The sequence below is a fragment of the Poromitra crassiceps genome, assembly GCF_964638095.1.
Source record: "Poromitra crassiceps genome assembly, chromosome: 3".
Lineage (NCBI taxonomy): Eukaryota > Metazoa > Chordata > Actinopteri > Beryciformes > Melamphaidae > Poromitra > Poromitra crassiceps.
In genome coordinates this window covers 34,127,824-34,150,385 of record NC_139625.1, presented here as the reverse complement: position 1 = coordinate 34,150,385, position 22,562 = coordinate 34,127,824, and the positions used below count along the sequence as shown (strand labels likewise).

Here is a 22,562-nt window from a genome sequence, read left to right as displayed (position 1 = left end):
TAGATGTAGTAGGCTATTCCAGCATGTAGGCTATGACCATTTCAATTCCAACCCAACGTCAGTCTCAGCTCCGTTGCGCACACGGCACCGTGCGCTTTGGAGACGTTTATGTAACCTTTTTATGCCGGTTTAGTGATATTTCTCCACTCACTATTCAGCTGCAATCGATCAGCGGGATCAAACAACGTATCTAGGCTACTTGAGAGCACAAAAATGAATATATAAAAACATATTCCAAAGTGGTAAGTAGGGCTGAATTAAAATAGCCAACAAGTGCAACAAGGCTTTAGTCCTTGATTAACATTAACTTTGATTAACATTACTCATTCAACATTACAATTCGTGCTCCTTCCTAGATGGGAAACTCATCCAGAAAGTGGTTGGCCATTTTTCCAAACTGCTGATTGGTTCGTGGGCGGTGTATTTAAGGTCTAATCTTATCCTTGCAACTTAACCTGCTGCGGACCAGGTTAAGTGTGAAGCATAAGTTGCTATGGAAATATATGTCGGTAAGAAGTTAACTTGCTTTGTAGTACGGCCAAACCAGGTTTAAACCTGAAGTTACCTCGCTAAACCACTAATCTTGCTTTGTAGTACAGGCCCCAGGTAGGCTACAATTTCAGAGCATAAAGTGAAACATGTAGGCTATGCTTATTGCTTTCACATTAATGTGCTTTATGAGATTATCAGTAGGACTGCACAATACAGTTTAACCCATTGATACCTGATGCAGCATTTGCGTGTATATCCCTCATTTGTGTGCGTATCCCTTTAAGACTGCGAACCGCATTAACGTGGTTCGCGGTCTTAAAGGGATACACACACAAATGCTGCATCAGGTATCAATGGGTTAAAGTGGAGATGGACAGTGCACTCTTCCTTAAATTAAGTTTGCTGTGAAGCTTTTGTACAGAGACAAGTTTTTGTTTTTACGTCTTCATATTATACTTGCAGTTATCTAGGCAATGTTGAATTCTATTAGTGAACAAATAGGTAACATGTAACATCACGCTAGCATTATATTCACTAGATCTTGCTTCAAACAGGCCAAATTTTCCTTCAGTTGCCGGCATGTGTGTGTCCGCGTGTGTTGGCCTGGCCTGGGTGGAGTCAAACTCCCGGCCTGAAAGATGGTCCTAGTCTGCCACTGCCTGTCACTCATATGGAGGCCAGGCTGAGCAAATTAAATACATGGCACCATTTTCAAGTCAAATGATCCACAGCTTTCTGCTCTCAGAAACGCCTCACAGATGCTCAGTAATCACAAATACTCTCACTGAAAAACTATGTACTAATGTATACAAGAACATCAGCGAATCTGAGATAGTGGAGGCTAAACACACCTAATCTCAGTTTAGACACCTTTTCATTTCACTCACTATTATAAAATGAAATGAACCTCTAACATGAACTAATACTAGGTAAGTGATGGCAAGAGTTATTAGACAGTGTAATGTGACATGAAAATCTGTCAATTCAATAAAAATCATAACTTCATAACTGGTCCAAAACAATTACTTATTTTTCTGTAGATTTTGGGTTCTTTCTTTCTTTCTTTCTTTCTTTCTTTCTTTCTTTCTTTCTTTCTTTCTTTCTTTCTTTCTTTCTCCTTAAAACTCCAAATGAAATTCCTTGCAGGAATGTGGACTTCATTGAGGTCAGATTGTCAGAGATGACCTGAGAGATGAAACGGGCAGCATGTGGACAGCTGATGACTGAACTGCTCTCTGAAGATACTGTAGTTATGAGCATGTCTAGTCTCAGGTGAAAAAATTACAGATCCACCTATATGAACTATATGCTGCTAATAATACATTAAAGTAGATTATGTTTTAGCACCTAGTGGTACTTCATCATGTCTCAAAGTGAACATCTGATGCTCAGATATCCAACAATAGAAACATATAGCTGCAGCTCTGCTGTAGCTAATGGGGATCTTAAATAAAGACAAAGACAAAGAAACACACGTCCCCCAGGTTCAGTCCTGACTCATGTTAAGTAGTTGTAGTTTATTATTAGCTTTATTATTAGTAGTATTGTTATTATAAACCTGGCTTGGATGTCAGAGGTGCATAGTACGGGGTAGATAAAAATGTTCAATTCCTGATATAGTTGGCAAAAATTAATATATCTTTTTTTAAAGTGTATTTTCAGTAGGTTGTTGTCCCCCCCTTTTTATTATCACATCAACCCCACCCCAAACCCACCCACCTCGCCAGCCCGCCGGATTGCTCCACCTCCTGTGTCGATCTGGGGAGAGTTGTAGACTAGCACATGCTTCCTCCGATACATGTGCAGTCGTCAGGCGTTTCTCTTCACCTGACAGCAAGGAGTTTCGCTGGCCGGACCTATTGCGTGGGAGGATCACGGTATTTGCCCCAGTTCCCCTCCCCCCGAACAGGAGGGGGCACTAGTGTAGCGACCAGGACGCATACCCTTAATCAGGCTTCCCACTACAGACACGGTCAATTGTTCCTGTATGGACACCCGAACAAGCCAAAGGTAACACGGGGGCTCGAACCTGCGACCCTCATGTTGGTAGGCAGGGAATCTCCCGCTGCACTACCCGGACAGTAGGTTGTTGTTGGTTGGTTGGTGTTTGACAGGACAGTGAACAGACTCTCCTCACCTTGTCCCATGCGGGCTCCGGTGAGAGCCTCCTTGGCGCTGCCGAAGCCCAGCTCTCTGCAGACCACGCTGGCTGACTGCAGGCTCCAGCGGTCATCGCACACCGTGCCCCACTCCCCGTTCTTCAGCACTTCCACCCGGCCCTCGCCCAGCCGCGCGCCTCCCTTCAGCCGCACATTGCTCTGGACCACACAGAGACACAGAACATCACATTTTGGTGGAACATTAGAACATAGCCTGGCAAGGCGAGATGCCTGCCATTTCTGTGCTGTGTCTATTGCACTGCTCAATACCAACCAGTCCTATCCCTCTTTGTGTGAAAATCTGTGTCAGTTTAAATTTGGACTTTTGTGTACTTTTTTTATCCCATGGTAAAATGTATCCTCTGCATTTAACCCGTCCTCTACTAGGAACCTTCCTAGAGCTAGGAGCAGTGGGTAGCCGCAGTGCAGCACTGGGGGACCAACTCCAGTTTGATTGCCAGTGCCTTGGGTCACAGACTTGGGACGGACCGGGGTTCGAAACCAGGACCTTCTTGCTGCGAGGCAACAGTGCTAACTACTGAGCCACGTGCCCTCTGAATTGCCAAAGTGTTCCCCCAAGAGTTTTATTGTTGTCAGTGTGGGAATGCCTCTAAAACAGCTTTTAGACCTTCATGGGACACAAACCTAGTTGGGTTAGCAGCTCCAGAGTTTCTGCTATTCAATGCTAGGGAAAACTCTTGGATATGTTACTGCCTTTAATTAAGAACTAATTTAAAAAGAACATTAAATTAAAAAGTAAATTGTGTCAATAAAATTCCATTCCAGGATTTGCAGACTATTTGTGTAGCTGCGGTCAGGGAGGGAGGAACATCCATTATACACTGCAAAAAATGACAAGTTCTCAAAGTGATTTTTAACTTGTTTCCAGACTGATCAAGCTTATTTCATGATAATGTCAAATTATCTCACTGCACTGGCAGATAATCTTGCTGGTTTCAATAAATATCACTTGATAGGCTACATGCCAATATGACTTCTTTCAACAACAACAAAATCATCATAAAACAACGAAGAAAATCTTGAAACAAGACATTTTCTCCAAGACAATTTTACCAAGCAATTTTACCAACCTTGTGGTGAAGACAATACCAGCCCCACTGTAATGGCTGGTATTTAAAATATTGTCAGTTTTTGCAGTGTATCAGTATTAGACGATAATCGGCTGATTGGCCTACCTGATTTTTACTGACCCGATATACCTCCTTATCGATATGTTGTTCAAATTCTATTTGAAACAACATACATATGAAGTAAGTGAAGCATCTATCATGAAGCTAATGAAGATTATTGCCTGTAGAGTCTGGATAATGTTACTTTCCCATAATTCCTATCCAGCCCTTGAGGATGACTTCATTCAGCTGCCCTGCAATTAAGAGATAATACTTTACCGAAGTTTTCATTTTCTTCTTCAGGGCGCTGTTCTGTGTGAACAGCGGCCCGGGCATGCAGCTGACCACGGCCGGACCGCCGCCCGGGCAGGGCGAGGTGTAGTTGGGCTTGGTGAACTCCAGCGGACAGGCAGCCAGGTGGACCTCCGTGCCCAGACAGGTCACAGAGTGCAGGTGGAAGTGGTGCTTCTGACGCTCCAAATACAGCCTGCATGCAGGAGACAGGGTCGGGGAGGGGGGGGAGTTGCATGAATCAGTAAGGATTGAATGAATGAATGAATGAGTGAATGAATACTTCAGTTTTATTTATACAGTGAAGATCAAAAACACGTCAGCATGCTGAGAGGTAAAAGTGCACACAAGAACTATTTTCATTGGCCCTTCTCAGAATGAATGGATGCATGCATCCATGAATGAATGAATGAATGAATGCATGCAGCCATGACCATGAATGAATGAATGAATACTTCACTTGTGTTTGAACAGTGAAAATCAAAAGCATGACAGTATGCTGAGATGTAACTTTTTTAAGTACACATAAAAATTCAATTTTTCATTGACCTGCACCAGAATGAATGAATGAACAAATGAGATAATATATGAATGAATGGATAATTGGATAAGTAAAACTGAACACGTATGCTTGCTTGTGAAACACACAGCCATCAAGCCAGCTTGCTATAATACCACGAGTGTCACTCAGCTTCAAACAGAATATGACAGATATTGAGAAGCCAAACATATGACCTGGAGTAGGGTGGAGATCGCTACTAAATCTGCATTCAATAAAGTGGAAGAATAAACAAATCTAGAATTTAATTCAATATGTGAAAACATTTATTCAAAGCCTGTAGAAAAATGGGTCTTTTAAATCAGCCTCCAATGTTTGTGTAATGTGTGGTACATGCACACAGGCTGTTCTGCAACAACAATAAAACATGTACTTGTACTTGTACATGTACTTACATGTAATCTTTTGGCTAAAATAACCTAGCAAACAAATACGTTTTTGTCTAATCCAACACCAGTTTCCATCAACTAAAATTACTGAATGTGTGAGGCGTGTGTGTGTGTGTCTGTGTGTGTGTGTGTGTGTGTGTGTGTGTGTGTGTGTGTGTGTGTGCGCGCGTGTGTTTGTGTGTCTTTTCAGACGGTTCATTCTCCCCATATGAATTGACCCGCTGAATTGTTTCTCCTCAGTTTACCTTTTGCTAGAGCCGCTTTGTTTAGACTTAGCATTAGCTTTAGCTTTGGATGCCTGCCTGCAAGGTAAACACTGGTTAGACTGCACAGTAAGAGAAAGCACATGAGCTGACAAACAGTGGCAAATCTTAACAAAGCTTACACGATGTTACACAGACAATCAAAAACTGCAACTGCACTCTTAAAAGGATAGGACATTTTCAACACATCTACGTTAAACATCCATCTACACTGCTGCTAAATTTCAGCTCAAAATATGTTAATCAAAATATACTGTGTTGAAAAGTAACAGATGTTTTGCCCCAACCAGACACACAAATATGTTGAAAAGTCGCATCCTCCTTAAGCGTGTATAAAAAAACAAACTATGGCAGAGAATTGCATTACTTACACATTAATTACAGGATAATTATTAACATGTTGATTAGTAGCCTACAAACTATGTTACTCTGTTTGACCTATGAGATGCAAGAAATATCAATGTGAACCTCGAGTTCCCACATCAACCGTGTTCCCTTATGACATTTATTTTTTACTTTTGGGTAGGATGTTGGCTGACAGCTGGAAGCTCCCTATGGATGTATAGCTTAATAATCAATATGATGCTAGATGGTCATATAATAAATAATACTGTACAGTCTAAGTCAGCGGGTTCTTAACCATTTTGATCACAGGACCCAAATGAGAAATGTAGTCTCATCCAGACCTGGTTCAATTAGAATTTGCAAATTATTCACATTATCTTTTGGTTTAATAAAATTGAAGCAAAGACATCAGGAAGTCAACAACATGGCTACAATACAACACCAGGCCAGTGGTTCACTATGTTCAAAATATGAGGGTTTTTAGCATTTAATCAGATTCTAACAGGATGTTTTCAGTTTTGAGGCTGTTCAGGTGCCTGGGTCATCAGCCCAGCTGCCCCTTTCAGACCAGGTTGAGATATGTTTTTGTCAAAGTCTTCACATGACAGTCATGTGATTTAATATTCCTTGCTGTATTATTCATTATCATTTGTTTTTACCTCTTTACAGCCCCTGATGGGTGGTGGGGTTTTACCACATCAATCCAGATTGTGCCATGTACGCTGCAGTAGTAGTCTCTTCTTTCATGTGATTAGCACAACTTTGTGACTCCCATTGTCGTACGTGGCAAACCCCACCCATCTGGTGCTCGAAGCAGGCTAAAACAAACACTGAGGATTATCTGTTCTTGTCATGTGGATTCAGAACACTCTGGCCTGTGACCATTTTAGTTTAAGAACCCAGGGTGTAAGTTATTGACCTCTTCCAAAAACACATGCCATAATAGGGAATGAGATTTCCAGCTGGTGCATTGGATTAGACATACACTAATCCATGGACAAATGAAGCCCCGCTCACTCACGCAGCACAGATTGACAACATCTGTCCCATCAAAACGCCGTTAGCTATGAATCAAAATCATAAAAACACCTCATCAACCTTTTCTCTGATGATAATATCTCTGCACCAAAGATACAAAGACAAATTCTTGTACATTTATTGTACTTGCCAATTAACGCATCTCAGATTTTATCAGGTTTGTGCATTAGACGTACTAGTTAGAAAACAGAAGAAATATTTATGTATGTATTTATGTATGCCATTGATCAGGTGTCAGCCTGTACAATCTGTGCCATGTGAGTGGAAATGTTAAAGAAGAAGAAAGACAGAAAACAAAACAGACATACACTGCAAAAACAAAACTCAATCTTGACAAGTCATTAGTCCATTATTGAGTCCTAAAATTGCAAATTGCTGTGTGTGTGTGGGGGGGGGGGGGAATTGCCAATGGGGTTTGATAATTTCCCTTGTTTTCAATGGAAATCAACTTTTTTCAAGAATAAATGACTTGTTAAGGTGGATGTTTTTTTGCAGTGTAAAAAGAAAACGGAACCCTCCAGACAAGACAACCATGAATTATAACTGGATAAAACAAAACTACACAGCCCATTCACATGCTACACATTTTAATAATACAATATTACAAAGGACGGAGGAGGGCGGACTAGCTTGAAAACGTGGTTATTTTCTACTTCTACAGGAAACCCACTGTCAGAAACACAGTGTACTGAGGGGGTGGGCTGGGGTGGGGGTGTCGACGGTGGGTTGTCCTGCTACAGTATACCTTCCACTGGCCGAAATATTAATCTTTGGCTTGGGGACCTTCTCCGCTGCTCGCTTTTTCAGACGTCTGCAACGGTCAAACAGCCAAATTCCATCACATACAGGGGAGACACTATGCAAGAAGGTATAAAAGCACGCACATCCAAACGCTAAAAACCAGGTGCAGGACCGAAGTGCAACTGATCACCACAAAGTGATGTGACTATATTCACACACTGCTATGTATACACACACACTTTACTAATATGGTAATAATAATAATAATTGATTGGATTTATATAGCGCCTTTCTAGACACTCAAAGCGCTTCACATATCAGGGGAGGGAGGGGAGGGAACTCTGTCTCTGTGTGTTGCACGCAAACATATGCACTTACAGTCTTACACACATACAATCGACAGAAAATGTACACATTTTGCACGCACGCATGCAGATACGCACGCACGCACGCACGCACGCACGCACGCACGCACACACACGCACGCACACACACACACACACACACACACACACACACACAATTAGAGAGAATTAGAGAATTAATACAATACAATTATAGAATGTAGAAGGACTATTTTGATCATAAATTTAGTTTAACTGTTATCTCGTATACCTACAACAGAGATAGTCATGGAATTCTTGACAAAATCATATCTAACAATAAAAATGTTCTCACAGATTTTGGGTTTGTGAGAGAGAATCTCATCAAATAGGGGTCTGTGGTCAAAATGTACTAAAGCGGGGGTCCTTCATATGAAAAAGGTTGTGAATCACACTGAGGTAAAGTACTGTAGTCTTAGCTTCAGTGAATAACATTTTTGACATTCCTTGGGTCTGGAGAGCTCAGGTTACGAAGCTGCTTCAGGTCGCCAACATAGACGTCAACCTCAATTATGGAGTTATTTCAGCTATCCACCATCTAGCAGTGTTGGCCTCAGAGTCTCATTAGGCAGCGACAATACCTCAAAAGTATCTAGGCGTGTAATTGGAAGGTATGGAGAGAAATCAGCCACAAATAATAAAGCTTTGATTGGCTGTTTTGAAACGAGATTTTGCAATCAAATCTGTCTCTCCTAATTGTTTTTTTTTAATCATAAACATCCCTGTCAGTCTTTTCCCTGTCTGTTTCCCACCATCAACACATATACCGACTCGTACTTGAATGACAACTACCTGAAACCTCTTAAAAATGCCTATGCTTGTTTACCTTATCCCAAATATCTTACTTCTCCATGATAATGTTAAAATGCGTCATGTCAGTGGAGGTTCGAGCCAGACTGGCATGGACTCAGACAGGGAGGCAAACAGGGTGATATAAAACCTGTCAAACAGAGAGTACTGTATATAATTTATTCTTTGCACTGATTTGACAAGCTGAGAAAAACTGCATGAATCACTTGTTATGTGTTTTGAAAGGTCTCAGGCAGCTGGCTGATAGAATGGAATTATTTGGAAGAAGATCTCTTTCCTATCTACTGGCCAGCCACCTGGACCCTGCAGACACACACACCTCTTTTAGTCACACACAGTGAATACACATTGGGCATAGTATACTATAACTTGATAACAGTCTACCAGTCTCTTGTTATTTACTAATTCTCACCATGTTACAGTCTGATGACAGTATGTGCAAAATATGTAAACGGACTAACAAAAAAAGTTTTTGTGCAAAAAAGTTGAGTTTTCAATTTATTCTGAAATCAAGGTTGTTAGAAATGGCTGGATATGTCGACCATTGCCGATAGTGGTGGAGGTTCCTCCCTGGCAAAACCTGCAATGAAATGTGTCCTTTGCACTTTATTCAATTATGTAATTGTTCAAGAATAACATTCTGGGGGAAACACTTAATACCTGTCATTCTTTCACAGGAAAATTATCAAATCTTCAGTCACACGACAACTTAAATCCAAAAAACCTTTAGTTCAAAAACCCATTTCTGTCCAACTCTATTAGAAATATACATTATTTCTAAATGCTGGAGTTAAAACTATGCCAGTTATGTTATGAAAAACGTATTTGCCATCTACACACATCCTACTAATATAATTGGAGAGCTCTGTGTCCGTCCGGATGTCCGGAGTTCCAAGGTGCACAATTGCTTTAAATCACCTCAAAATTTGCCAAAACACTTTTCAGGGCTCTGGAATGAATTAGTCTGACTGAATTGAAACAGGCAGCTGGTATAAGCTCTGCCATTGGCCGACTATTTCAGTCGACAAGCGGAAGAAAATCACTTTACGCTCCCTGCAAGCTCTGCCATTGGCTCCGATCAGCTCCAACTGACCGGCTGTGACCATTTATGGCAGGGGTGCCCAAATTATTTCCCATGAAGGGCCAAAACTCAATCTGGGTGGAGGGCCGAGGGCCAAAAATAAACAATTACATTAAAATGTATTGTGTTTTATAGAAAATTAACATTCTAAATCTAAAATAACATTTCAATATAATATATATTATAGTAATAATCTACTTTTTATCTGTTTGGTAATTGTAATAATTTGCAATTGGTTATATATATTAAAAAAAACATCTGCATTTGTGGGGAGCTTAAACATTTAATCAGTAAACACCCAGTTAAAAACAGTTGTATTTTCCACCTTTGTAATCAAGAGAGAAATTTGACTTAATTCACAACTTGAAAAATCCTCAAGGTACTTTGAAAATCAGTTTCGTAGTGGCGACGTATATTGTACTCTTTCAAAACAGCCACTCTCTGTCTGCAAATGAGACAAACCGCTGTTGAATTTACTTCGGTAAAAAAATACTCGTCTTGCCACTCCGTCCTAAACTTTCTTTTGTCAGTGTGCCACTGCAGTGATGATGATCTGTCCATCTTGCTGAGCTGGTGTAAAGCCAGTGACTGGGGAGGGATCAAATATCAGAGCTCACCCCCCAACCAGGTGATTCAGCCAACCAATCAGGAGCGATCAATCCTCAGATAGCAATGCCTCACACCCGTGTGATAGTCGGGGAGAGAGAATACCAGCTGCACAAAATTAACATTAATCGTAGATAGAAGAGTCCCGACATCTCCATTCAGGCGCGGACTGCATAATCGGGCACGTCGGGCAACTGCCCGGTGGCCTGGCCTGCAAAAAATAAAATAAATAAATAAATAAATAAAATTATTTTATTTTTTTCACCCCCAAATCCGTGGCGGGTCAAAAAAAAATGAGCGCGGGCCAAACGTGGCCCGCGGGCCCCAAATTGGGCACCACTGATTTATGGATTTCCTTTCCACTCCCTGCGTGTCGAATCTGTCGATCTCAAATGACTCCGCCACTGTGAAACAACGCTAGCTCATTGCTGAAAATGATGTGATGTCAGTGATGTCATCGACATTGTGACGTCATCAGTGATGTCATAGACATAAAAAAAACTATGTTAGCTCACACCAAACAATTGTTTAAAATTAATAATTTTCAATATTAGACACAAGATGTTAAGTAACTGGGGAACATGTCTAGGATTGGAAAACAAAAAAGATCAAGTTACACAGGAAAGCAAGTCTGTCGTGAATGTTAATGAAGACAATCATGGAGGAAACAAACCGACTGTTGTTGCCAATGATGAACAGAGCAGTTTTGCGAGAGATGTCCAACCTCCTCAGCTTCTACAAAAAGCAAAGAGATTCAGTGGTTACATTTATAACTTTGCCAACAGTGCATCAAAGAAAATATCCAACTCTGTCGTTGAGGTTGCACAAACCATAAAGAAAACTCTGGAGGGGAAGATTGATAAGACCATTTTGGGTGATTTCCAGAAAGAACGGTTTGTTCAGGAGAATGCTGTACCACCATGGGTTGGTTATAATGAAGAGGAGACCATCCACCAATAGATTTGAGCTCTTTCAGCAGACAAACACAATTTTTTGCGGGACCCTCCTGCTGGTGTGCAGTTTCACTTTGACTTTGAGCAAATGTACCCAATCGCATTGGTGATGTTGGAGGAAGATGAGCTCCTCAGGAAGATGCATTTCCATCTAGTCCCCAAACAGGTAAAAGAGGACATCTTCTGGAAAAATTACTTCTATCGTGTCTCCTTGATAAAACAGTCAGCTCACCTCACAGCTCAAGCTGCTGAGAGGAGGGAGGGGGAGAAACATGCTTCCACTCCTGAAGATGTTCCTCAAACAGAAACAGTACAGTGGAAAACTGCCCCTGCCATCATCAGTGCCAACCCTACGGCCAATGAGGATGAAGAAGAGATCTCCACCAGCCCAGGCCTGTCTGAATTTGTGAGTGATGCCTTTGACGCTTGTGAGATAAAGGAGGAAGATCTGCATAAAGAAATGGAGCAGCTGGTTCTGGACAAGAGGGAACATCCTAACAACACACATGCGGAGGAGACTCCAGACTGGGAGAGGGAGTTGCAGCAGGAGCTTTAGAAGTATGAGAAGGTGGCTGATAATGAGAACCATGATGACAACTGGTACAAGGAGATCGAAGAGATGCTGCAGGACGACAGCTAGAGTACCTCAATACAGAGTTTTTTTCCCCACCCCACTGTAATGATGCATTTTAACATTATTTCAGGTGTGTGGAAAGAACTCTGAGGGATCGAATCAGAGCTCCCTTGGGGCGGCAAAGCCATGCTGCTTGATGGAGACCCTAGGCCAGGGGTGGGCAACTATTTTTCATGGGGGGCCACATGAGAAACCCAGATTGTTGCCGGGGACCGAACAGATATTGTCATGCCGTAACCCATGGATGGGCAACTTTGATGATAGAGAGGGCCACAAAAAAAAATCCTCGTTATCAGATTTTGCTGAGGGGTGAACGGCGCCACCGCGAAAAATTTGGGGCATTTGAAGCCAGGTTTAGAGGAATAACTCATTTTTAATTAACAGTTGTGATATCATTATTCAGTATTAACCACCAATATTTGATAATTTTCTCACTCACTCCTATGTCACCACCTGCTCTCCCTGCAGGGCTTGAAATTAACTTTTTTGACCACCTGCCAATATGGCTGCTAGATTTTAAAGTTACCAGCCAATTAGAATTTCCACTAGCCGAAATGTTTTTCTTGAAATAAACCAGAATATGAGTGGGTTAATTTAAGCATAAGTATCAGTAAGTGGCCCGGGATTCTCAAAGCCTGTGTTGAGGGTCACACAAGAACAAAAATGCACTCTTGAAGCTAAATAAATCCAAAACCAACGAGTTAATTATTTAAATGTTTACTTCAATGTAGAACAGACATTTCTTACACATGAGATTACTTTTAGCCTTTTAGCCATAAATATTATTGAAAGATATTCCATACCAGACTGAAATGCTATAACAGAAGTGGAGTATTGGCCAGAATGACATGAACATTTGGAAACGTATTCAGCGGGTATCTTGCATGTTGCCTTCAGATGCATTGTAAAAAAAAAAAGAAAAAAAAAAAATAGAAATTCCATCGCGGGCCACACAGGAGGCGCCGGCCGTATTTTGCCCATGTGTGCCCTAGGCAGACACTACCAGTTGTCAAGAGAGGAGGCAGGGCTCAAATAGTCAAATGTCAACCTTCTATCCTCTCCTGCAGGAGCACCAACTGAATGTCAACATGAGGACAGACAGGCAAGGCTGGAGTTCTCCAGCTATCTCATTGATTTGGGGGAAGGCAAAATTAAACATGGGGAAAGTGAAGGTCAGGTCAGGATTGATTCCTCCAGCGTACTAGGTGAAGGATCTGAAGACTCTGGTTCCTTCCCTAAACTACAAAATGCATGTGGTGACAAAGACAACCTTCTGGACAACCTTCTGAAAGGCATTATACACAATACACTCCTCTGAACAAGGACATCAAACACATCAACATGTGCTTAGATGAGTTCCATGGAGAAGAGAAAGTCTTCTTTTCAGCTGAGTGTTCTGGAAGACAATCACCGAGACTAGAGTTCCTTAACTCACTGATGCCCTCTGGAATTCCTGACCATGTCATCAAACTGAAAGTTAGGAGCTCCAATCATCCTGCTTTTAGGAACCTACAAGCAGGTCCTGACAGTCTCAAGAACGGCACCCAGATGGTGGTGGTGCAGATGATGGACAATGTGGTTAAATGTGAGATTCTGTATGGCAAACAAGGTGAAAAGATCTTCCTGCTAATAATTCCTCACCATGAAAGAAATTATTAGCTTCCCTTCACCTTTATCAGATGGCAGTTTCCAATCAGATTGGCTTTCTCAGTTTCCATCAACAGAGGTCAAGGGCAAAAGAATGACGGAGTTGGCATCTACCTACCTCAGCCAGTGTTTGCTCACAGCCAGCTCTACACAGCCTTCTCCAGGGGAAAGCGAGCCAGCAGCATGAAAGTACTTAATGAAGGTGATGAGGAGGGAATAACAGACAACATCGTCTATTCACCTTATGTTGCCACGCCCACTTTTTCTCTTCCGTGTAAGACGCAATTGTATTTGTTCTTCCGGTTCAGCGTTAGCTGGCCGGTAAACATCGATAAACTGTAAACTATGAATGAAGTTTGGCAACATTCAGCAGGTACACTGGGGCCAACTTCAGTTACATGCTCGTTACTGCTGTACCCGGATCGCCATTTAACATTAGTTACAAAAGCACGTCGACAGTGTTTTCTCACTGCCAGACAGTAGGGGTTGACAGATACTAGCTAGTCCGACCGATCACACAGCCAGCGCTCCTTGCTGCTCGTTAAAAAAAATTAAAATAGGTGTTATTCTGATAAACTGGTCACATATTTGGATGTTACGTTCTCATCCGAAAAAATATTAAAGCTTTATCCAGCTTATTTCTAGCTGCCATGATGCCTGATGGGTGCTTCTTCCGCTTCCGGTGTAATAGACTGTTTTAACACATTAAGTGCCAGAGACGACCTAACTCGTCTTACATAATCCAGCGCTTAAGTGCCAAGGACGACCTAACTCGTCTTACATGTTTTTTTGACGGTGGGACATCAATCAACCCCTTTTACATCTTCGAGATAACTATAGGAGCAAGAGCATGTGTGTAATCTATTTTACCGACCACTAAGTGGCGACAGATACAGAGAGAAGCCACAGCCACGGGACCCGTACACCAAAAGCAGCCGCCTCCCGCGGAAATCGCTTGGCGATTTTACAGTCAGAAGCCGGAGACACACACACAGAACGGACAGAGATCCCCTCCCCCCCAGAGCCGCGGAGCAACGCGCGAACACACACACACACACACACACACACACACACACACACACACACACACACACACACACCGCGGGAGCAAGCCATTCAAGGAAATGGCTTGGCGATTTTACAGTAATCCATTTCAGACTCGTCCCCGCACGCAGGCAAGCAGGCAGGCAGGCACGCAGACAGACAGGCAGGCAGCACAACGCGCTTCTGACACGCCCGCTGCCAGGAGGAAGGAGGAGAAGACACACGGAGGGAGGAGTTTGAATGAGAGGGGTGTTTCCTGTTGTTATGGAGGACATTACTGTTCAAAACTATTGTTTAGAATGTCTGACGGTCTTACTGATGCCAAAAATGAATGGTTAAAGTGACTGTTTCACAAAAAGCCATTTATCTCTGAATAAATTTCCAGACGCTGAAACCATGCTGTACTCAACGGCTAATATCTACATAACTACTAACTCTGCAAACTAACTCTTTTAGACAGAGAAAGCACACATTCTATTAGTTATTTTTAGATGATTGGTGTTCATGAATTCTTAACAGAAAAGAATCCTCGGCTGTTCTAAAATGAGCCAGAATCGTCAAAAACACCCCTGGCACAACTTACCTACAGGAATGAAAACATGGCTGGCATTCAATGTGTTAACTTGACAAAAAAAACGTCTATGAGGATTTTACAGCAGAGCCATCTGCTCTACAGCCGTGTCGTTCGGGTGCTGGCCATAACGTAATGCATTGTGGGTAGTCGGCTTCTGTGGCTAATGCTAGCGGCTAGCGTAATAGTTACTTTACATGGCAGTAAAACGCCACTGAATGACCAAATTGATTTAACTTTTAACCATTTCGAGTAACACTGTTTCCATACGGACCCCCAGCGTTGGTTAGTTGTTCATAACGTGACTATATAACTTTTATAATGTACTCCAGTTTCTCGTTTATAATTCGGGTCTGCAGCCGAGTATAACAAAGGAAATGGCAAGCTGCAACAATAAGTCACGTTAAACCCTTGTACCCACAATTATTTTTGTTTTTTTTGTGTTGCTTGAAAACAGCTTTTTGGCAAGTCTAAAAATGATAAAGATGGGAGTAATCTACTTCTGGGTCTAAAACGGAAGAATGATTACAAAATGACGTAATGCAGAAGCGTCCTGATATGGGCAAATGATAAGGTGAATAATGAGCAGCTGTAATCCTGTACTCATACAAACATTTCCATAACATGTTGCGCCCATGGCGCATCGTCTCCAGAGTCTCCACCCTAAAGATCGAGCACAAGATTCTAGCACGCAAGATTTCTAGTACTAATAATTGATAAGCCCCCAAAAAGACTTGGGCTTTACAGTAACTTTGACAGCACAGAACAATTTGCGTCTTGATGCATGCAAGTTGGCTGCACTCCAGTTATTGTAGTCTGTGCATTGTGTGACCCCCCCCCCCTCCCCCACAGGCCTCTCCCCCTCTCCTCAGTCTTCACACATGACTGAGAGAAAACACACATTTCCCCTCGCACTACTGTGAACCATCTGCACGAGACGCAGAGAAAAAAAGCCTGGGACTGGAGCCAAGCCCGGAATGTCGTATTGGAAGGTTATATTGGGAAAACTGGAAACTGGGTCTGGAGAGCCCCACCAATGAAACCCCTTGTCCTCAAACACTGCAACGTACTCAATTTCATAACACATCTGAGCACTTTTGAATCTGCAGCACACGTTTTGAATTTGTAAAATTGGCAATTGAACCATACAATGCTTGATTCTATCCAATTAGCCAATATTATTTGCTATTCTTATCCCAATGCGCATATGTTTATGCACACAGTAAGCTCAGATAGCTGAATATGAAAGCACAAAAGCCTTATTTTTTAAGTAAAATATTCTTGTCATCTGCACAGTAAACAAACTTTGGTGCATCATCATTCAAATCCTCTCTTTATATATCCAGACTGGAGTCCAGATGAGTATATTCTGCCTTGACAAAGGCAAAGCACTGCTGATGTGCAAAGTAAACCCCATGGCACACACTGGTCGGTAATTTTTCCATCACCGCAGGCATTCAACAATCTCTCCCTGGCTTCCTCTGCAAAGTAATACACAAAAACCGAGAACACGAAAGACATGACCCCAACCGGGATACAAAAGAACCGTTTCTGTCTATCCCTAGAAAAACTTAAACATCCTCCAAATGGAGAAAAAAAAGTCAGAAGAGAAACAAGCAGAGGCTCAGCTGAACATTGCAGCCTCAGCCTGGCTCACGTGAGCTGGTTGCAGCGCTGCAGTGCTGGCCGATAGGAGGGAGAGTCAGATCCATGGTGAGTTCACTAACATATCCGGGTTCTATCTGACAGAATCCCAGCTTGTGGTTTGGTCACAGTGTTGCCACACTGGAGAGAAGTGTCATACAGTACATCGGGCTGGACATCGCTACTTGATACCTTTAAGGTATCGACCGAAATAACCCAGTGCCAAGAAACTTCTCCAGTCAAACGATATCTGCATCCTACCCTTTTTGGTACACAAATCTAGAGAAAAATGACTATTTGGCTTTTCTTGCAGCCAATCACAGCAAGCGCTCTTCGATTTAATGTGATGTGTGATTGGCCCACTACCGCAGCAGCTACAAGCCATACAGTCTGTGGTGGTGGTGAAGTCGAGCGCAGTGTATGTGTTGGCAGTTCAGCGTGCTGAAAAAGGTATCCAATCAAGTACCCTATTGTATCGGTATCACTTTAGGGTACTGGTATTGGTACTGGTATTGTGATTTATTTTGAAAGATACCCAGCCCTACTACAGCAACAATAGGCTGCAGCACAATCACAAAGTGGGGCTGCAATAGAGCACTGTGGCTCCTCCTCCTATAGAGCACTGTGGCTCCTCCTATAGAGCACTGTGGCTCCTCCTATAGAGCACTGTGGCTCCTCCTATAGAGCACTGTGGCTCCTCCTATAGAGCACTGTGGCTCCTCCTATAGAGCACTGTGGCTCCTCCTATAGAGCACTGTGGCTCCTCCTATAGAGCACTGTGGCTCCTCCTATAGAGCACTGTGGCTCCTGCGTTACATTGCTGGCTTGCTGCGGAAGGCCAAGCAGGCCTCGAGGTCCTGACTCTCTGTGGACAATTAGATCCCATCGGCACTCTTCACAAGAGTAGGGGTGTAACCCCGGTGCCCTGGGGGGTGTACTTAATCATCCCTCGATATCTAATTGGCTTTTTCAGTCCTCAACTCTTCACCGTGATATGGCTGATGTGTGGTGAGCGTTCTGGTGCAAACTGGCTGCTGTGCATCACCCAGGTGGGTGCTACAAATCGGTGGTGGATGAGTAGAGTTCCCTGCCACACACACACACACACACACACACACACACACACACACACACACACACACACACACACACACACACAATTTTAAGCACTTTGGGTGCCTTGAAAATCACTATAAAAATGCAATCAATTATTACTATTAATAGAGAAGAGCGGTCCATGCCCACTGATTAAGACGCCATAGATTCTCCCTAGTTGCGTGCCGTGTGCAAGATACTGACCTCACTGCACAGGATTTCTGGGTATTGAAGATCCAAAGTCGCCTAGTGCAGCGTTAATCTCATCATTTTAAACCTCATAGACTTACTTGTAGAAGTTCTTGTTGACCTTCCTCTCGTGGGGGAACCCCAGCATGCCGCAGATGACGCGTGTGTTTTTGATGGTCCAGCCCACATTGCAGACCTGCGCCCAGCCGTCCCTGTACCTCACCTCCACCACACCCTCCATCACCGGCAGCTTCCGCTTCGCCATGACAACCACCGGCCGCAGCCGCACCTCCTCCACTCTGTTCTCAACCACCTGCGCCTGGAGGGAGCCAATCAGGGTGATTCTCAATTTCTTCAATTCAGGGATTAGATTTGCTTCAAAACTCAACATTTGTAGATGTGTAATAAAATGTGGCTTAATTAAAGGGCCACTTTGTCAATTTTCAACCAGCTTTGTATTATTACAAAATCAGTAGTATATATTATGCAAATTAATGTTTAACTTCCCTCCATCTTGCCTAGACCGAGTGCTCCCTGTTCATTCACAGAATTTCCTGGTCCAAATGATGTCATAATGATGTCATTTGGAGCTGTTTTACCATGGTGTCACTCACTGTCACTATCACTATCACTATCATTATTGCTCTCTCTACCTTCATTCGGCAGCAAACTGCTCCAAATGACATCAATATGATATCATTTGATCCAGGAAGTTCTGTGAATGAACGGGGAGCTCTCGGTCCAGGCAAGATGGAAGGAAGTTAAACATTGTTCATTTGCATATACTACTGATTTTGTAATGACACCAAGCTGGTTGAAAATCAGCAAAGTGGTGTGCCCTTTAAGTAATTCCCAATTATCAGTAAACAAATGTGTCGTCATTTGGTGTTTAGTATTCACTGGATATTTTTTTTTGATTTTTTTTTACATATCTATGTTGACATAAAGCTTTATGATGCAAATATAGTACACCTAATAGTAAGTAGTATCAAACTGATGTAAGTTGTAAAATACAGATGCTCAAATGAATTAAATGTTTAGAATGAAGCTGTGTTTTCACTGTTTCTATGCTCTCATGCTGAACGCATCTATTAAAAGGCTTTGAATGAGCACAGCAGACGATCCTGTGAGTCACAGCCATTACAGAGAGTCTAATCCTCACACAGTGACTCTGTGACTGCCAGCAGGGCACTGAGTCACCTCAGCCTGCGGGTGGCTGCAGTCCGAATGTAGTCTGGACGCCTGAAACAGGCAGAACGAGGGACAAAAGTTAGCTTTTTGAAAGTCTCCCCCCTCTCCTCTTCTTATAAAACCCTTTTTCTTTAGATATGTAACAGCCAATCAGCGATACCTTATCCAATCAGAATGTCAAGCTGTTCCCAGTGATCTGTGGAGATGACGAGCCCCCAGTCTAACCTTGTTCACCTCGGACCGGTCTGTCCTAAAAGCTGACACGTTTTTCCTGACTCAGAATTGGCCTTTGGCGGGTGACTACGCAAGACAGTAAACATGATCGCTCAGACTGAACTTATCAAGTGATGTGTTTTTAAAGCACCCCAAGTTTCAGACTTAAACTCATTTGTTTCAACGTACAAATGTGGGATTTGAAAAGTTTCGAAATTCTCTAATATGATACAGTGAAAATGCTTGATTTTGGGTTAGTGTGTAGTCAGGGTTACCCTGAATACAACCATATACTGTATCAGTCATTGGCAGAACTTATAGAGCAATTTGTTTTTACAGCATTTCCAGTTTCAGAAAGGAAGCCATTTCAACGTACAAATGCAGGACTTTAACTTTGAAATTCTCTGCTTGATTTTGAGTTAATATGCAGTCAGGGTTTTCCTGAACTCATATCATTCATGAGTTAATACAGTCAGGGTTTTCCTGAACTCATATCATTCATGAGTTAATATGCAGTCAGGGTTGTCCTGAACTCATATCATTCATGAGTTAATATGCAGTCAGGGTTGTCCTGAACTCATATCATTCATGAGTTAATATGTAGTCAGGGTTGTCCTGAACTCATATCATTCATGAGTTAATATGTAGTCAGGGTTGTCCTGAACTCATATCATTCATGAGTCAATATGCAGTCAGGGTTGTCCTGAACTCATATCATTCATGAGTTAATACAGTCAGGGTTTTCCTGAACTCATATCATTCATGAGTTAATATGCAGTCAGGGTTGTCCTGAACTCATATCATTCATGAGTTAATATGCAGTCAGGGTTGTCCTGAACTCATATCATTCATGAGTTAATATGTAGTCAGGGTTGTCCTGAACTCATATCATTCATGAGTCAATATGCAGTCAGGGTTGTCCTGAACTCATATCATTCATGAGTTAATATGCAGTCAGGGTTGTCCTGAACTCATATCATTCATGAGTTAATATGTAGTCAGGGTTGTCCTGAACTCATATCATTCATGAGTCAATATGCAGTCAGGGTTGTCCTGAACTCATATCATTCATGAGTTAATACAGTCAGGGTTTTCCTGAACTCATATCATTCATGAGTTAATATGCAGTCAGGGTTGTCCTGAACTCATATCATTCATGAGTTAATATGCAGTCAGGGTTGTCCTGAACTCATATCATTCATGAGTTAATATGTAGTCAGGGTTGTCCTGAACTCATATCATTCATGAGTCAATATGCAGTCAGGGTTGTCCTGAACTCATATCATTCATGAGTCAATATGCAGTCAGGGTTGTCCTGAACTCATATCATTCATGAGTCAATATGCAGTCAGGGTTGTCCTGAACTCATATCATTCATGAGTTAATATGTAGTCAGGGTTGTCCTGAACTCATATCATTCATGAGTTAATATGTAGTCAGGGTTGTCCTGAACTCATATCATTCATTAGTTAATATGTAGTCAGGGTTGTCCTGAACTCTCTTTTGTGTGTGTGTGTGTGGGGGGGGGGGGGGGGGGGGGGGGCTAAAATCTATTGGGGGATGCCAAAAATTCCTATGCAGGAAAAACCCTGGTACAACAAACAGAAAATGTTGGGCAGCTGGAAAATGCTGTGCTGGAATCTCACCCAGTGGTGATTTCTAAGTGTTAAATGAAGTTTTTCCTTCCATTTTCTCAGCATTTATTTGTCCAAGGAGGGTTTGCTTCACATTCATTCAGTCGTTCATTCGCATGCACGCACGCACGCACGCACGCACGCACGCACGCACGCACGCACGCACGCACACACACACACACACACACACACACACACACACACACACACACACACACACACACAGAGACGCACAGACACACACGCGCACACACGAGCGCACACACACACACACACACACACACACACACACACACACACACACACACACACACACACACACACACACACACGTAGGAGCGGTCCAGTCCAGCCACAGTCTCCTACTGTCGGACACTGTTGAATATAGCTCTAATGGAGCAGCTGGGGCTTCACTGCTTGGCTAAAAGGCACTAACATTCAGGCATGCATGCGGGCATTGGGCAGTAATTCATATATAATCATATTGTGATTTAATAATGGTATCAATAATCGTGATACACAATTCTGCTATGTAATGACAAAAAGAAGATACTAATTCAAATCTTAGATCAGAAACAAACTAGGGAATATTACTTAAAAATGGTCGACCGATCGATCAATCAATCAATCAGTTCATTATTTGATTATTTAACATGTGATTGACATATATCAACACAATTGCTTATTATGGTGATATTCATATTTGTCCATATTGGCCAACCCAAACATGGTAGCTCCTAAGGGAGAAGACAACATCACTCATCCTTGGGTACTGGAGCGGTAGATTCCCTGCTTACCAACAGAAAAGTCGCAGGTTCGAGCTCCGTGTTACCTCCGCCTTGGTCAGGCGTCCATACAGGCACAATTGGTCATGTCTATGTGTGGGAAGCCAGACAAGGGTAACCTTGTGAGGCAGCTGGATTCACACGAGATCACAAGATCACGATCACACAACAAATTCATCTTGCCACGCTCCAATCTATTGGTTTGAATCTGAACCACCAGTTGTTCGCACCAATCAGTGTCCTATGAGGCAAGTGGGGGGAAAAGCATGATCCTCCCATGCCCTATACGTCCTACCGGCGAAACTCCTCTCTGTCAGGTGAAAGGAAGTGGCTGGCCACTACACATGTATCGGAGGATGGCATGTGCTAGTCCAGTGTTTCTCAACCATTGGGCCGCAGAGCACCATTTCACATCAAGATATCAGAATGATAGCCTATCATTTATTTGGGAAGGTGGTCCTCAGAAATGTCTTAACAATCAGAAGTGAGCCTTGAATTACAAAATTGAGCTCCCCTGTGCCAGTCTACAGCTCTCCCCAGATCAGTAGAGGGGGTGGAGTAACAACCGGCAGTGGTAATTCCGAAGTACAATGGGGAGAAAATGGGGGAATATCAGGGGGGGAAATCACTCCTTTATCCCAGTCCAGGTCAGGATGTCCCAGGCCGTCCTGGGAT

At 42.6% G+C, this 22,562-nt stretch overlaps 1 protein-coding gene and 1 pseudogene across 5 annotated transcripts in view; one reads left to right on the top strand and one right to left on the bottom strand.

Annotated features, from left to right (window-relative positions):
- The window catches only part of loxl3b (lysyl oxidase-like 3b), a 53,545-nt gene that overhangs the window by 20,644 nt on the left and 10,339 nt on the right, over positions 1–22,562 (bottom strand). For 3 of the 4 annotated variants that reach the window (XM_083634212.1, XM_083634214.1, XM_083634213.1), the window contains 5 exons: positions 18,166–18,383; positions 7,412–7,477; positions 5,266–5,322; positions 4,061–4,268; positions 2,630–2,810 (listed from right to left, as the gene is read on the bottom strand). In XM_083634212.1, coding sequence (XP_083490338.1) covers positions 2,630–2,810; positions 4,061–4,268; positions 5,266–5,322; positions 7,412–7,477; positions 18,166–18,383 — 730 coding nt within the window. The remainder of the gene's footprint in view (positions 1–2,629; positions 2,811–4,060; positions 4,269–5,265; positions 5,323–7,411; positions 7,478–18,165; positions 18,384–22,562) is intronic. The other variant, XM_083634215.1, reaches the window with a different exon arrangement.
- Positions 10,849–11,880, top strand: LOC310774199 (synapse-associated protein 1 pseudogene; annotated as a pseudogene). Its single transcript has one exon. The product of its transcript is annotated as a synapse-associated protein 1 pseudogene (transcript).